This window comes from Thalassophryne amazonica, chromosome 2 (genome assembly GCF_902500255.1).
Source record: "Thalassophryne amazonica chromosome 2, fThaAma1.1, whole genome shotgun sequence".
NCBI lineage: Eukaryota > Metazoa > Chordata > Actinopteri > Batrachoidiformes > Batrachoididae > Thalassophryne > Thalassophryne amazonica.
The window spans coordinates 6,791,121-6,808,115 of NC_047104.1; the positions used below are offsets into that span (position 1 = coordinate 6,791,121).

The 16,995-nt window shown below is 44.2% G+C and overlaps 1 protein-coding gene across 1 annotated transcript in view; it reads right to left on the reverse strand.

Moving 5' to 3' along the window:
- Positions 1-16,995, reverse strand: part of LOC117522007 (aminopeptidase N-like) — a 58,248-nt gene that overhangs the window by 27,115 nt on the left and 14,138 nt on the right. Inside the window, exons 4-10 of the mRNA XM_034183379.1 lie at positions 16,222-16,358; positions 15,225-15,351; positions 14,300-14,448; positions 13,566-13,679; positions 13,316-13,459; positions 12,807-12,872; positions 12,511-12,576 (exon numbers count right to left, since the gene is read on the reverse strand). Of these exons, the coding sequence (XP_034039270.1) occupies positions 12,511-12,576; positions 12,807-12,872; positions 13,316-13,459; positions 13,566-13,679; positions 14,300-14,448; positions 15,225-15,351; positions 16,222-16,358 (803 nt within the window). The remainder of the gene's footprint in view (positions 1-12,510; positions 12,577-12,806; positions 12,873-13,315; positions 13,460-13,565; positions 13,680-14,299; positions 14,449-15,224; positions 15,352-16,221; positions 16,359-16,995) is intronic.

Sequence of the window (16,995 nt, forward strand, 5' to 3'; positions counted from 1 at the left end):
TAGCCTAAATGACGCAGGCACGGAAACTGTAACAACGCCGAATCACTTATTTTAGCCTAAATGACGCAGGCACGGAAACTGTAACAACGCCGAATCACTTATTTTAGCCTAAATGACACCGGCGGGGAAACTGTAACAACACCGAATCACTTATTTTAGCCTAAATGACGCAGGCACGGAAACTGTAACAACGCCGAATCACTTATTTTAGCCTAAATGACGCAGGCAAGGAAACAGTAACAACGCCGAATCACTTATTTTAGCCTAAATGACGCAGGCACGGAAACTGTAACAACGCCAAATCACTTATTTTAGCCTAAATGACGCAGGCAAGGAAACTGTAACAACGCCGAATCACTTATTTTAGCCTAAATGACGCAGGCAAGGAAACAGTAACAACGCCGAATCACTTATTTTAGCCTAAATGACGCAGGCACGGAAACTGTAACAACGCCGAATCACTTATTTTAGCCTAAATGACGCAGGCAAGGAAACTGTAACAACGCCGAATCACTTATTTTAGCCTAAATGACGCAGGCAAGGAAACTGTAACAACGCCGAATCACTTATTTTAGCCTAAATGACGCAGGCAAGGAAACTGTAACAACGTCGAATCACTTATTTTAGCCTAAATGACGCAGGCAAGGAAACTGTAACAACGCCGAATCACTTATTTTAGCCTAAATGACGCAGGCAAGGAAACTGTAACAACGGCGAATCACTTATTTTAGCCTAAATGACGCAGGCAAGGAAACTGTAACAACGCCGAATCACTTATTTTAGCCTAAATGACGCAGGCAAGGAAACTGTAACAACGCCGAATCACTTATTTTAGCCTAAATGACGCAGGCAAGGAAACTGTAACAACGCCGAATCACTTATTTTAGCCTAAATGACGCAGGCAAGGAAACTGTAACAACGCCGAATCACTTATTTTAGCGTAAATGACGCAGGCAAGGAAACTGTAACAACGCCGAATCACTTATTTTAGCCTAAATGACGCAGGCAAGGAAACTGTAACAACGCCGAATCACTTATTTTAGCCTAAATGACGCAGACAAGGAAACTGTAACAACGCCAAATCACTTATTTTAGAATAAATGACGCAGGCAAGGAAACAGTAACAACGCCGAATCACTTATTTTAGCCTAAATGACACAGGCGGGGAAACTGTAGCAATGCCGTGTAACTTATTTTAGCCTAAATGACACAGGCAAGGAAACTGTAACAACACCGCGTCACTTATTTTAGCCTAAATGACGCAGGCAAGGAAACTGTAACAACGCCGAATCACTTATTTTAGCCTAAATGACGCAGGCACGGAAACTGTAACAACGCCGAATCACTTATTTTAGCCTAAATGACACCGGCGGGGAAACTGTAACAACGCCGAATCACTTATTTTAGCCTAAATGACGCAGGCAAGGAAACTGTAACAACGCCGAATCACTTATTTTAGCCTAAATGACGCAGGCAAGGAAACTGTAACAACGCCGAATCACTTATTTTAGCCTAAATGACGCAGGCAAGGAAACTGTAACAACGCCGAATCACTTATTTTAGCCTAAATGACGCAGGCAAGGAAACTGTAACAACGCCGAATCACTTATTTTAGCCTAAATGACGCAGGCAAGGAAACTGTAACAACGCCGCATCACTTATTTTAGCCTAAATGACGCAGGCAAGGAAACTGTAACAACGCCGCATCACTTATTTTAGCCTAAATGACGCAGGCAAGGAAACTGTAACAACGCCGAATCACTTATTTTAGCCTAAATGACGCAGGCAAGGAAACTGTAACAACGGCGAATCACTTATTTTAGCCTAAATGACGCAGGCACGGAAACTGTAACAACGCCGAATCACTTATTTTAGCCTAAATGACGCAGGCACGGAAACTGTAACAACGCCGAATCACTTATTTTAGCCTAAATGACACCGGAACTTTAGCCCTTAAATGACACCGGCGGGGAAACTGTAACAACACCGAATCACTTATTTTAGCCTAAATGACGCAGGCACGGAAACTGTAACAACGCCGAATCACTTATTTTAGCCTAAATGACGCAGGCAAGGAAACAGTAACAACGCCGAATCACTTATTTTAGCCTAAATGACGCAGGCACGGAAACTGTAACAACGCCGAATCACTTATTTTAGCCTAAATGACGCAGGCAAGGAAACTGTAACAACGCCGAATCACTTATTTTAGCCTAAATGACGCAGGCAAGGAAACTGTAACAACGCCGAATCACTTATTTTAGCCTAAATGACGCAGGCACGGAAACTGTAACAACGTCGAATCACTTATTTTAGCCTAAATGACGCAGGCAAGGAAACTGTAACAACGCCGAATCACTTATTTTAGCCTAAATGACGCAGGCAAGGAAACTGTAACAACGGCGAATCACTTATTTTAGCCTAAAAGACGCAGGCAAGGAAACTGTAACAACGCCGAATCACTTATTTTAGCCTAAATGACGCAGGCAAGGAAACTGTAACAACGCCGAATCACTTATTTTAGCCTAAATGACGCAGGCAAGGAAACTGTAACAACGCCGAATCACTTATTTTAGCCTAAATGACGCAGGCAAGGAAACTGTAACAACGCCGAATCACTTATTTTAGCGTAAATGACGCAGGCAAGGAAACTGTAACAACGCCGAATCACTTATTTTAGCCTAAATGACGCAGGCAAGGAAACTGTAACAACGCCGAATCACTTATTTTAGCCTAAATGACGCAGACAAGGAAACTGTAACAACGCCAAATCACTTATTTTAGAATAAATGACGCAGGCAAGGAAACAGTAACAACGCCGAATCACTTATTTTAGCCTAAATGACACAGGCGGGGAAACTGTAGCAATGCCGTGTAACTTATTTTAGCCTAAATGACACAGGCAAGGAAACTGTAACAACACCGCGTCACTTATTTTAGCCTAAATGACGCAGGCAAGGAAACTGTAACAACGCCGAATCACTTATTTTAGCCTAAATGACGCAGGCACGGAAACTGTAACAACGCCGAATCACTTATTTTAGCCTAAATGACACCGGCGGGGAAACTGTAACAACGCCGAATCACTTATTTTAGCCTAAATGACGCAGGCAAGGAAACTGTAACAACGCCGAATCACTTATTTTAGCCTAAATGACGCAGGCAAGGAAACTGTAACAACGCCGAATCACTTATTTTAGCCTAAATGACGCAGGCAAGGAAACTGTAACAACGCCGAATCACTTATTTTAGCCTAAATGACGCAGGCAAGGAAACTGTAACAACGCCGAATCACTTATTTTAGCCTAAATGACGCAGGCAAGGAAACTGTAACAACGCCGCATCACTTATTTTAGCCTAAATGACGCAGGCAAGGAAACTGTAACAACGCCGCATCACTTATTTTAGCCTAAATGACGCAGGCAAGGAAACTGTAACAACGCCGAATCACTTATTTTAGCCTAAATGACGCAGGCAAGGAAACTGTAACAACGGCGAATCACTTATTTTAGCCTAAATGACGCAGGCACGGAAACTGTAACAACGCCGAATCACTTATTTTAGCCTAAATGACGCAGGCACGGAAACTGTAACAACGCCGAATCACTTATTTTAGCCTAAATGACACCGGCGGGGAAACTGTAACAACACCGAATCACTTATTTTAGCCTAAATGACGCAGGCACGGAAACTGTAACAACGCCGAATCACTTATTTTAGCCTAAATGACGCAGGCAAGGAAACAGTAACAACGCCGAATCACTTATTTTAGCCTAAATGACGCAGGCACGGAAACTGTAACAACGCCGAATCACTTATTTTAGCCTAAATGACGCAGGCAAGGAAACTGTAACAACGCCGAATCACTTATTTTAGCCTAAATGACGCAGGCAAGGAAACAGTAACAACGCCGAATCACTTATTTTAGCCTAAATGACGCAGGCACGGAAACTGTAACAACGCCGAATCACTTATTTTAGCCTAAATGACGCAGGCAAGGAAACTGTAACAACGCCGAATCACTTATTTTAGCCTAAATGACGCAGGCAAGGAAACTGTAACAACGCCGAATCACTTATTTTAGCCTAAATGACGCAGGCAAGGAAACTGTAACAACGTCGAATCACTTATTTTAGCCTAAATGACGCAGGCAAGGAAACTGTAACAACGCCGAATCACTTATTTTAGCCTAAATGACGCAGGCAAGGAAACTGTAACAACGCCGAATCACTTATTTTAGCCTAAATGACGCAGGCAAGGAAACTGTAACAACGGCGAATCACTTATTTTAGCCTAAAAGACGCAGGCAAGGAAACTGTAACAACGCCGAATCACTTATTTTAGCCTAAATGACGCAGGCAAGGAAACTGTAACAACGCCGAATCACTTATTTTAGCCTAAATGACGCAGGCAAGGAAACTGTAACAACGCCGAATCACTTATTTTAGCCTAAATGACGCAGGCACGGAAACTGTAACAACGCCGAATCACTTATTTTAGCCTAAATGACGCAGGCAAGGAAACTGTAACAACGCCGCATCACTTATTTTAGCCTAAATGACGCAGGCAAGGAAACTGTAACAACGCCGCATCACTTATTTTAGCCTAAATGACGCAGGCAAGGAAACTGTAACAACGCCGAATCACTTATTTTAGCCTAAATGACGCAGGCAAGGAAACTGTAACAACGGCGAATCACTTATTTTAGCCTAAATGACGCAGGCACGGAAACTGTAACAACGCCGAATCACTTATTTTAGCCTAAATGACGCAGGCACGGAAACTGTAACAACGCCGAATCACTTATTTTAGCCTAAATGACACCGGCGGGGAAACTGTAACAACACCGAATCACTTATTTTAGCCTAAATGACGCAGGCACGGAAACTGTAACAACGCCGAATCACTTATTTTAGCCTAAATGACGCAGGCAAGGAAACTGTAACAACGCCGAATCACTTATTTTAGCCTAAATGACGCAGGCACGGAAACTGTAACAACGCCGAATCACTTATTTTAGCCTAAATGACGCAGGCAAGGAAACTGTAACAACGCCGAATCACTTATTTTAGCCTAAATGACGCAGGCAAGGAAACAGTAACAACGCCGAATCACTTATTTTAGCCTAAATGACGCAGGCACGGAAACTGTAACAACGCCGAATCACTTATTTTAGCCTAAATGACGCAGGCAAGGAAACTGTAACAACGCCGAATCACTTATTTTAGCCTAAATGACGCAGGCAAGGAAACTGTAACAACGCCGAATCACTTATTTTAGACTAAATGACGCAGGCAAGGAAACTGTAACAACGTCGAATCACTTATTTTAGCCTAAATGACGCAGGCAAGGAAACTGTAACAACGCCGAATCACTTATTTTAGCCTAAATGACGCAGGCAAGGAAACTGTAACAACGCCGAATCACTTATTTTAGCCTAAATGACGCAGGCAAGGAAACTGTAACAACGGCGAATCACTTATTTTAGCCTAAAAGACGCAGGCAAGGAAACTGTAACAACGCCGAATCACTTATTTTAGCCTAAATGACGCAGGCAAGGAAACTGTAACAACGCCGAATCACTTATTTTAGCCTAAATGACGCAGGCAAGGAAACTGTAACAACGCCGAATCACTTATTTTAGCCTAAATGACGCAGGCAAGGAAACTGTAACAACGCCGAATCACTTATTTTAGCGTAAATGACGCAGGCAAGGAAACTGTAACAACGCCGAATCACTTATTTTAGCCTAAATGACGCAGGCACGGAAACTGTAACAACGCCGCGTCACTTATTTTAGCCTAAATGACGCAGGCAAGGAAACTGTAACAACGCCGAATCACTTATTTTAGCCTAAATGACACAGGCAAGGAAACTGTAACAACGCCGAATCACTTATTTTAGCCTAAATGACACAGGCGGGGAAACTGTAGCAATGCCGTGTAACTTATTTTAGCCTAAATGACACAAGCAAGGAAACTGTAACAACGTCGAATCACTTATTTTAGCCTAAATGACACAGGCGGGGAAACTGTAGCAATGCCGTGTAACTTATTTTAGCCTAAATGACACAAGCAAGGAAACTGTAACAACGTCGAATCACTTATTTTAGCCTAAATGACACAGGCGGGGAAACTGTAGCAATGCCGTGTAACTTATTTTAGCCTAAATGACACAAGCAAGGAAACTGTAACAACGTCGAATCACTTATTTTAGCCTAAATGACGCAGGTAAGGAAACTGTAACAACGTCGAATCACTTATTTTAGCCTAAATGACGCAGGCAAGGAAACTGTAACAACGTCGAATCACTTATTTTAGCCTAAATGACGCAGGCAAGGAAACTGTAACAACGCCGAATCACTTATTTTAGCCTAAATGACGCAGGCACGGAAACTGTAACAACGTCGAATCACTTATTTTAGCCTAAATGACACCGGCGGGGAAACTGTAACAACGCCGAATCACTTATTTTAGCCTAAATGACGCAGGCAAGGAAACTGTAACAACGCCGAATCACTTATTTTAGCCTAAATGACGCAGGCAAGGAAACTGTAACAACGCGAATCACTTATTTTAGCCTAAATGACACAGGCAAGGAAACTGTAACAACGCCGAATCACTTATTTTAGCCTAAATGACGCAGGCAAGGAAACTGTAACAACGCCGAATCACTTATTTTAGCCTAAATGACGCAGGCAAGGAAACTGTAACAACGCCGAATCACTTATTTTAGCCTAAATGACGCAGGCACGGAAACTGTAACAACGTCGAATCACTTATTTTAGCCTAAATGACACCGGCGGGGAAACTGTAACAACGCCGAATCACTTATTTTAGCCTAAATGACGCAGGCAAGGAAACTGTAACAACGCCGAATCACTTATTTTAGCCTAAATGACGCAGGCAAGGAAACTGTAACAACGCCGAATCACTTATTTTAGCCTAAATGACGCAGGCAAGGAAACTGTAACAACGCCGAATCACTTATTTTAGCCTAAATGACGCAGGCAAGGAAACTGTAACAACGCCGAATCACTTATTTTAGCCTAAATGACGCAGGCAAGGAAACTGTAACAACGCCGAATCACTTATTTTAGCCTAAATGACGCAGGCAAGGAAACTGTAACAACGCTGCATCACTTATTTTAGCCTAAATGACGCAGGCAAGGAAACTGTAACAACGCTGCATCACTTATTTTAGCCTAAATGACGCAGGCAAGGAAACTGTAACAACGCCGAATCACTTATTTTAGCCTAAATGATGCAGGCAAGGAAACTGTAACAACGGCGAATCACTTATTTTAGCCTAAATGACGCAGGCACGGAAACTGTAACAACGCCGAATCACTTATTTTAGCCTAAATCACACAGGCACGGAAACTGTAACAACGCCGAATCACTTTTTTAGCCTAAATGACGCAGGCAAGGAAACTGTAACAACGCCGAATCACTTATTTTAGCCTAAATCACGCAGGCAAGGAAACTGTAACAACGTCGAATCACTTATTTTAGCCTAAATGACGCAGGCAAGGAAACTGTAACAACGCCGAATCACTTATTTTAGCCTAAATCACGCAGGCAAGGAAACTGTAACAACGTCGAATCACTTATTTTAGCCTAAATGACGCAGGCACGGAAACTGTAACAACGTCGAATCTGTTGTGTGGGCCACCAGAAGAAGAGGTACTGCTTGCCCACCACCAGAGGGCGCCCTGCCTGAAATGCAGGCTTCAGGCACTAGAGGGCGCTGCCGCCACGGACACAGCTGGAGGTGACAGCTGTCACTCATTATCTCATGACACCTGTCACCCATCTATGCTTCATCATACTACTCCATAAAACCCGGATGTCATCTCCACCTCATTGCCGAGATATCATCTACCTGTGAAGGTAATTTCTCTGCTGACTTACAACATTGACTAATAGTCTGAACTTCTTTGCAGCCGTTTTCCTGTAAGTGTTTCCTTATCTGTGGGATTGGCGTTTGGTGTGATCATCGACGGCTTCGCTTCACACTCCAACCAGATAAGTGGTTAACAGGAGCTGCACGAGTGTGTGATTAGAGGTGGAGGTGACTTTCCACCTTCTGACTGTTTTTGTTACTGGGTGTACACACACCCACATCTCACTGTTTGTGCTCCTCACCAGCAGTACCAGATCCGACAGTCGGGGACGGTGATCACCTGGGACTTTGGGACTTGGCGGCTCCAGTATTCACCAGGTTCGGTGGCGGCGGAAATCGTGTGGTTCCGGCTCTTCTCAGGACAGACGTCTTCTATCCTCGAGCCTGCCCACACGTCACCTTTGTGTATTGACTGCTATCATTTTCTGAGATTGTCTGTATAGTCGTTGTGCACATTCACAACATTAAATTGTTACCTTTTGGCTCATCTATTGACCGTTCATTTGCGCCCCCTGTTGTAGGTCCGTGTCACTACACTTTCCCCAACAGAATCACTTATTTTAGCCTAAATGACGCAGGCAAGGAAACTGTAACAACGCAGAATCACTTATTTTAGCCTAAATGACACAAGCAAGGAAACTGTAACAACGCCGAATCACTTATTTTAGCCTAAATGACGCAGGCAAGGAAACTGTAACAACGCCGAATCACTTATTTTAGCCTAAATGACGCAGGCAAGGAAACTGTAACAACGCCGAATCACTTATTTTAGCCTAAATGACGCAGGCAAGGAAACTGTAACAACGCCGAATCACTTATTTTAGCGTAAATGACGCAGGCAAGGAAACTGTAACAACGCCGAATCACTTATTTTAGCCTAAATGACGCAGGCAAGGAAACTGTAACAACGGCGAATCACTTATTTTAGAATAAATGACGCAGGCAAGGAAACAGTAACAACGCCGAATCACTTATTTTAGCCTAAATGACACAGGCGGGGAAACTGTAGCAATGCCGTGTAACTTATTTTAGCCTAAATGACACAAGCAAGGAAACTGTAACAACGTCGAATCACTTATTTTAGCCTAAATGACACAGGCGGGGAAACTGTAGCAATGCCGTGTAACTTATTTTAGCCTAAATGACACAAGCAAGGAAACTGTAACAACGTCGAATCACTTATTTTAGCCTAAATGACACAGGCGGGGAAACTGTAGCAATGCCGTGTAACTTATTTTAGCCTAAATGACACAAGCAAGGAAACTGTAACAACGTCGAATCACTTATTTTAGCCTAAATGACGCAGGTAAGGAAACTGTAACAACGTCGAATCACTTATTTTAGCCTAAATGACGCAGGCAAGGAAACTGTAACAACGTCGAATCACTTATTTTAGCCTAAATGACGCAGGCAAGGAAACTGTAACAACGCCGAATCACTTATTTTAGCCTAAATGACGCAGGCACGGAAACTGTAACAACGTCGAATCACTTATTTTAGCCTAAATGACACCGGTGGGGAAACTGTAACAACGCCGAATCACTTATTTTAGCCTAAATGACGCAGGCAAGGAAACTGTAACAACGCCGAATCACTTATTTTAGCCTAAATGACGCAGGCAAGGAAACTGTAACAACGCCGAATCACTTATTTTAGCCTAAATGACGCAGGCAAGGAAACTGTAACAACGCCGAATCACTTATTTTAGCCTAAATGACGCAGGCAAGGAAACTGTAACAACGCCGAATCACTTATTTTAGCCTAAATGACGCAGGCAAGGAAACTGTAACAACGCTGCATCACTTATTTTAGCCTAAATGACGCAGGCAAGGAAACTGTAACAACGCTGCATCACTTATTTTAGCCTAAATGACGCAGGCAAGGAAACTGTAACAACGGCGAATCACTTATTTTAGCCTAAATGACGCAGGCACGGAAACTGTAACAACGCCGAATCACTTATTTTAGCCTAAATCACGCAGGCACGGAAACTGTAACAACGCCGAATCACTTATTTTAGCCTAAATGACGCAGGCACGGAAACTGTAACAACGCCGAATCACTTATTTTAGCCTAAATCACGCAGGCACGGAAACTGTAACAACGCCGAATCACTTTTTTAGCCTAAATGACGCAGGCAAGGAAACTGTAACAACGCCGAATCACTTATTTTAGCCTAAATCACGCAGGCAAGGAAACTGTAACAACGTCGAATCACTTATTTTAGCCTAAATGACGCAGGCAAGGAAACTGTAACAACGCCGAATCACTTATTTTAGCCTAAATCACGCAGGCAAGGAAACTGTAACAACGCCGAATCACTTATTTTAGCCTAAATGACGCAGGCACGGAAACTGTAACAACGTCGAATCTGTTGTGTGGGCCACCAGAAGAAGAGGTACTGCTTGCCCACCACCAGAGGGCGCCCTGCCTGAAATGCAGGCTTCAGGCACTAGAGGGCGCTGCCGCCACGGACACAGCTGGAGGTGACAGCTGTCACTCATTATCTCATGACACCTGTCACCCATCTATGCTTCATCATACTACTCCATAAAACCCGGATGTCATCTCCACCTCATTGCCGAGATATCATCTACCTGTGAAGGTAATTTCTCTGCTGACTTACAACATTGACTAATAGTCTGAACTTCTTTGCAGCCGTTTTCCTGTAAGTGTTTCCTTATCTGTGGGATTGGCGTTTGGTGTGATCATCGACGGCTTCGCTTCACACTCCAACCAGATAAGTGGTTAACAGGAGCTGCACGAGTGTGTGATTAGAGGTGGAGGTGACTTTCCACCTTCTGACTGTTTTTGTTACTGGGTGTACACACACCCACATCTCACTGTTTGTGCTCCTCACCAGCAGTACCAGATCCGACAGTCGGGGACGGTGATCACCTGGGAATTTGGGACTTGGCGGCTCCAGTATTCACCAGGTTCGGTGGCGGCGGAAATCGTGTGGTTCCGGCTCTTCTCAGGACAGACGTCTTCTATCCTCGAGCCTGCCCACACGTCACCTTTGTGTATTGACTGCTATCATTTTCTGAGATTGTCTGTATAGTCGTTGTGCACATTCACAACATTAAATTGTTACCTTTTGGCTCATCTATTGACCGTTCATTTGCGCCCCCTGTTGTAGGTCCGTGTCACTACACTTTCCCCAACAGAATCACTTATTTTAGCCTAAATGACGCAGGCAAGGAAACTGTAACAACGCAGAATCACTTATTTTAGCCTAAATGACACAAGCAAGGAAACTGTAACAACGCCGAATCACTTATTTTAGCCTAAATGACGCAGGCGGGAAAACTGTAACAACGCCGAATCACTTATTTTAGCCTAAATGACACAGGCACGGAAACTGTAACAACACCGAATCACTTATTTTAGCCTAAATGACGCAGACGTGGAAACTGTAACAACGCTGCGTCACTTATTTTAGCCTAAATAACGCAGACGTGGAAACTGTAACAAAGCTTCGTCACTTATTTTAGCCTAAATGACGCAGGCACGGAAAGTGTAACAACGCCGAATCACTTATTTTAGCCTAAATGACGCAGGCACGGAAAGTGTAACAACGCCGAATCACTTATTTTAGCCTAAATGACACAGGCGGGGAAACTGTAACAACGCTGCGTCACTTATTTTAGCCTAAATGACGCAGACGTGGAAACTGTAACAACGCCGAATCACTTATTTTAGCCTAAATGACACAGGCACGGAAACTGTAACAACGCCGAATCACTTATTTTAGCCTAAATGACGCAGACGTGGAAACTGTAACAACGCTGCGTCACTTATTTTAGCCTAAATGACGCAGACGTGGAAACTGTAACAACGCTGCGTCACTTATTTTAGTGGAAGTGGCTATTTGCACGGCCACTGTGTCCATAACTCTCATTTCACTATTCGCACAACAAGACTTTGGTGGCAAAAATTGGAACTACATTTATAAACAAACATACTGCATTAAATGAGAGTTATGGACCCGGCCGCAGTATGTTTGTTTATACAAGTAGTTCCAAGTTTTGCCACCAGAGTCTTGCTGTGTGAATAGTGAAATGAGAGTTATGGACACGGCCGCCGCGCAAATAGCCATGGCCTATTTTAGCCTAAATGACGCAGGCGCGGAAACTGTAACAACACCGTGTCACTTATTTTAGCCTAAATGATGGAGGCATGTCGCTGTCTGTCATCAGTCGATGCAGAATTTCACCTGAACAGTCCAACAACATCTTGAATGTTCTGCAGGGATCAGTTCGCTTCCTCAGCAGTGTGTGAGTGATGAGCACATGAACACATTTTTGTCTGCTGGCTTGATGATCATTGTGCACACTGAGCACGTAGCACAGCAGGCTCGCTGCACCTCTGCGCTGTGATTGGCCTGATATTTGTGTTTTATTTTGATAATGCACCTGTCTGTCAGTTCTTTCGTAGATCAAATCAAATCACACTGCTTTACATCTGATTTAGCACCTCTATCCTGCCGCCTACTGGACAAGTTGTATAAAAAACCCACAATCCGTTAATCTACACCACAGCATGTTTTTATTAGAAAAAGTTAAAAATAAAAACTTCTGTCGCTGTGTGTTTTGGTTCACTGACCTGCTGGAGATGATCCCACAGATCTGTGGACACAGTGTTGTCAAAGGCAAAAGCCTTGAGGTAAGTCTATGAAGAGAAAACATCAGGAACAACTCATGACTTCAGCCCAAAGACCACGAAGCCGCACGACACCAAATCAAGATGGTCAGAAGAACAAAGAGAGGAACTTAAAATGTTCCATCACTCTCTCTCTCTCTCTCACACACACACACACACACACACACACACACACACACACACACACACACACACACACACACACACACACACACAGTTGACTGATTATCGTTACTCACAGCGAGTCCTTTGGCGAACACAGATTCAGTGAGGAACTCGGACAGCATCCTGAGCACCGCTGCTCCCTGAACAAAACAAACACCACAGTCGCTGGAGGAAACGCTCACGCACGGGTTCCAAACACATGTCATTCTGATGATGTCATCATAAACATGCAGCTTGGGTTAGACACAAAAAACAATCCTGTCACACAAACTTGGTCTGGACCCTCGCTCAGTGCCTGGTCCTCATGGGGATGGAACCACAACAGTCTCCACCCTCATGTGGGCTGTGACTGGGTCTGTGTTTTTAAAGTGAGATGAGGGGCCATGACCCCATAACATCTGTGTAGTAAAGCCAGGAAGACTCCAAACAGATGCACACTGAGTAATGGAGCCTTGGTAGGGAAATGAACCCACGACCTCAAACATCCCACCCAGGTTTCTGTTTTAATGTTTCACTAAATGCGCCGTGGAACAGGTTCCAGTCCCAAACCGTGGGATGTGTGATCTCACACTGAGAGTCAAACCTTGCTGTAGGAGATGGTGTTGAACATTTCACTGATCTCTGCAGGGCTGTTGACCTCCTCTGCCGGGCGGGACAGCGGGTGGGAGGAGGCCAGGGCGTCCACGGCAAACACTTTGTGCACGTCGTAAAGAACCACCCGATCTTTCTGCGACGAAGCAGAGCCATCAGTCAGACGTGTCGTGCTTCATGGACATAGGTTTTAAAACTCAACTGCACATTTCTGTGATTGGAAGAGCAAAGACGACACTTACGAAGTTCCAGGTGGGCTCAGCGTAGTCTGCTCCCAGGTACTCCACGTACGACGCAAAGCCCTCGTTGAGCCACGTCTCATTCCACCATCTCAGAGTCACCAGGTTTCCGAACCACTGGACAGAACACCGGACAGAGAAACAGTCAGAGGCTAAACCTGGACGCTGCTCGTACGACACCGAGCACGCGCAGGTGCATTTCCCAACATTTCCTGCGACCAAAGTTTCTGTGGTGTACTGGTGGATTCTGAAATCAAATCTCGCCTCTACCTACAACCCACTTTCAACATCTTACACAACAAACCCGTTTTTGTTCCCATCAGTCATCAAGGTCTTCGTGGCAGAAAAACTACAGACATCTGCCACATGGAGTCATGCCGGACTGGCTGTTTTTGCAAACACAGTTCCTGTCAGCGATTGTAGACTCTGGCTCATGCTACAGCTTTGATTCCAGGAAATGAGAAAGTGCTTCCCTCTGGATGAATCTTTCCAAGCCACAAAAACATCACACCCCTTGAGCTGACAGCTTTTAAATCTATCTAACAAAAAGCAGAGTCAACGTGTCCCAAGGTGGCCATCAGTCATCTGCTTCAGCTGAATGTTCATCAGGAAGAACTCAGTGGGTCGGATCAAACTCAAGCTGCTAAATTACTTCATGGAAAGTTGTGTATTTTGTGTGGTAACTTCAGGCCTACGTGTTCACGACAGGTGTTGCGGCAGGAATGTGGTGTTGGTACCATGTGGGCCAGCTCGTGGGAGATGACCACGGCCACCCTCTCTTTGCTGACGGACTTGTCGGGGTCATACAGCAGTGCCGTTTCCCTGTACGTGACCAGACCCCAGTTCTCCATGGCGCCGGCGTGAAAGTCAGGCAGTGCGATCTGATCTGCATGGGATGAGGACATCAGGGGATTCAGAGAACACCCAGAGTGACCACCTTCACAGCAAATATCTCATCAGCTATTCACCTGGCAGAAACTTCATGCATTTATTTATGTGGACACAGTGAAGAGGATCTGCTGAAGTTCAAACCGAGCATCAGAAGGATGATTTAAGTGACTCTGAATATGGAGCTCCTGGGATTTTCACTTACAACCATCTCTAAGGTCTACAGTGGTCCCAAGCAGAAGAACCACTTGGTGAGTGGTTGTCAGAGTTCAGAGAAGAACAACCAGACTGGTTCCAGCAGATAGAAAGGCACCAAATAACCACTGGTTCCCACCAAAGTGTGCAGAAGATCATCTCTGAACAACATGTTGAACTTTGAAGCAGCAGAAAACCACAGGATCTTCCATTTCCTGTCAGCCAAGAACTGAAGCTACAGCTGGCATGGACTTGCCAAAATTGGACAGTGGAAGACCAGAAAACATCTGCTGCCACATTCAGATGGTCAGGATCAGTCACAGTGGAACCGCCCTGCCCTGGGGTGCTGTGTGATGACATCATCATGACAGCTGTGTGATGGAACCAATAATTAAAGCAGTTCTGAAGGCAGAAGTGGTCCAAAATAAACACAAGGAAACTTTATATTGGATTATAGTACTTAAGGTGCTCTGAAACGTGTTGGGGGGTTGTCCAGTTGATCTCAACAGCTCCCAGAAGGAATATGAATGATGTTAACAGACAATCTGGAATTGCATAAAGAGTTTATTATCTTGATACCTGACTTGGAGAGTGGATACTGTGTGTCGTAGTACTGCTCGAAGAATTTCAGGATGGGACCTGTAACGTTGAGAGCGTAGTTACCTTGACCTTCTTCTATAGCTTTTCTTCTGGCCCAAATTCTGATCTGTAAAGAATTTCAAAGCTTTTACTCCACCTTTAAGAGAAAAAAAAGACCACCCCAAAATTCTTTTGTACGGTTTCCAAATGTAGACATGAACAGGTAGTTCAGTGGACTAGGAGCTGGTCTGCCAGCATGTAGACCTGGGATTGAGTCCAGCTATCTGCCTGCATATTTGAACAAAATAATTCATCTGTACTGTCTCAGTCCACCCAGCTGGAAATGGGGACTGGCCTCATCTGGGGAACCAACCTGCTTTGGACTGGTGTCCTGTCGAGGGGGCAGTCACAGAGATAAGTGTAACAAGGTGAACCTGAGATTGAAAAGATGCTCCTACTGGTTTGGTTCGTGGGGTCTCCCCCTTTGGATGACCTGGTAGATTCTTGGTCTCATGTACGAGTAATCTGGTGTTGGAACCCCACCGTGGCCACAAAGATGTGTCATGGCACCGCTACTAACAGGCCTCAGGACCTATACAGGACTGACTACAGCACCTAAACTGGTTTAGACAACATGGAGATAAAACTGGAATGCACTCTAAGAGCTCGTACCACAGCCACGGCCCCAGTCCTCCGTTTATGCACTTGGAGTTCAAATTTTGTTTTATTTTTATGTGCATTCAAATTATTACAGTCATACATTCTGCAACAAACAACGCAGTAGAAAAGGCTGCATGAACACAGTTACCACAATATCATAATTATGAATTCAAAATTAATCATCTGCCTCAAAATCCACTCAGGTCTTCATGGTCCTAAAGCCTAAATCCAGCCCAACTTGCAGAAAAATAAGCTGCTCACAATAACAAAATACAAACAATGCAACTATACTAACTCTGTAGCCATGATGCTGAATCCTCAGTGATGACATTCTTACCAGTAAATCATTTTGTGTTGTGTCGATTGAATCGAAGTCGCAGACAATAAAAGCGAGCAGGTAGGTGGACATTCTGGCTGTTGGTTCGAATGTGGTCACTTTGACATCCGCGCCTTCAATGACCGCGTCTGCAACATCTGTACGGGAGAAATAACCAGTCAGCATTAAACTCGTCTATTTTATTATTACCTCCACCAGTGAAGTGGGAGGAGGTTCTGTTCCGCCCCTGTTTGTTTGTTTGTTTGTTTGTTTGTTTGTTTGTTTGTTTGTTTGTTTGTTTGTTTGTTTGTTTGTTTGTGAACAGCCTGGAGAATGATACTTCCTGTCTCCTGGAGACTGACACATTGTAAAAATGCTTGTTCTCAGTAATCATACTGCTGCAGAAAACAGGTCAAAGAAGTTGCTGTCGTGAGTCAATTTAGTGCTGACTAAGATTCCATTACATTTGTTCCACGAATCTGATTGGTTAATTGTGTGAAATTTCAGACCATAAAATATTGAGTAGACAGTGGCAAAATATTTGACGGTTTCACATTTGCTGTATAACGCCGCGCCCTGACGCAGGTGTCAATAATGGCGCCGTCAGCTGAGAGCGACAGAAACTAGCACAGCGATGACGATGTCAAAATGCGTGGATTTCATGGATTTAACTCAATGCAGCTGACGACACGGAGAAATCTGTGTGTCTGCTCACAGAGTTTCCAGTTTGGCATGAAGACGCTGTAGGCTTTGACGAGCCGACCACACCCTTTCACAACGATTTGCAAAGCAAAT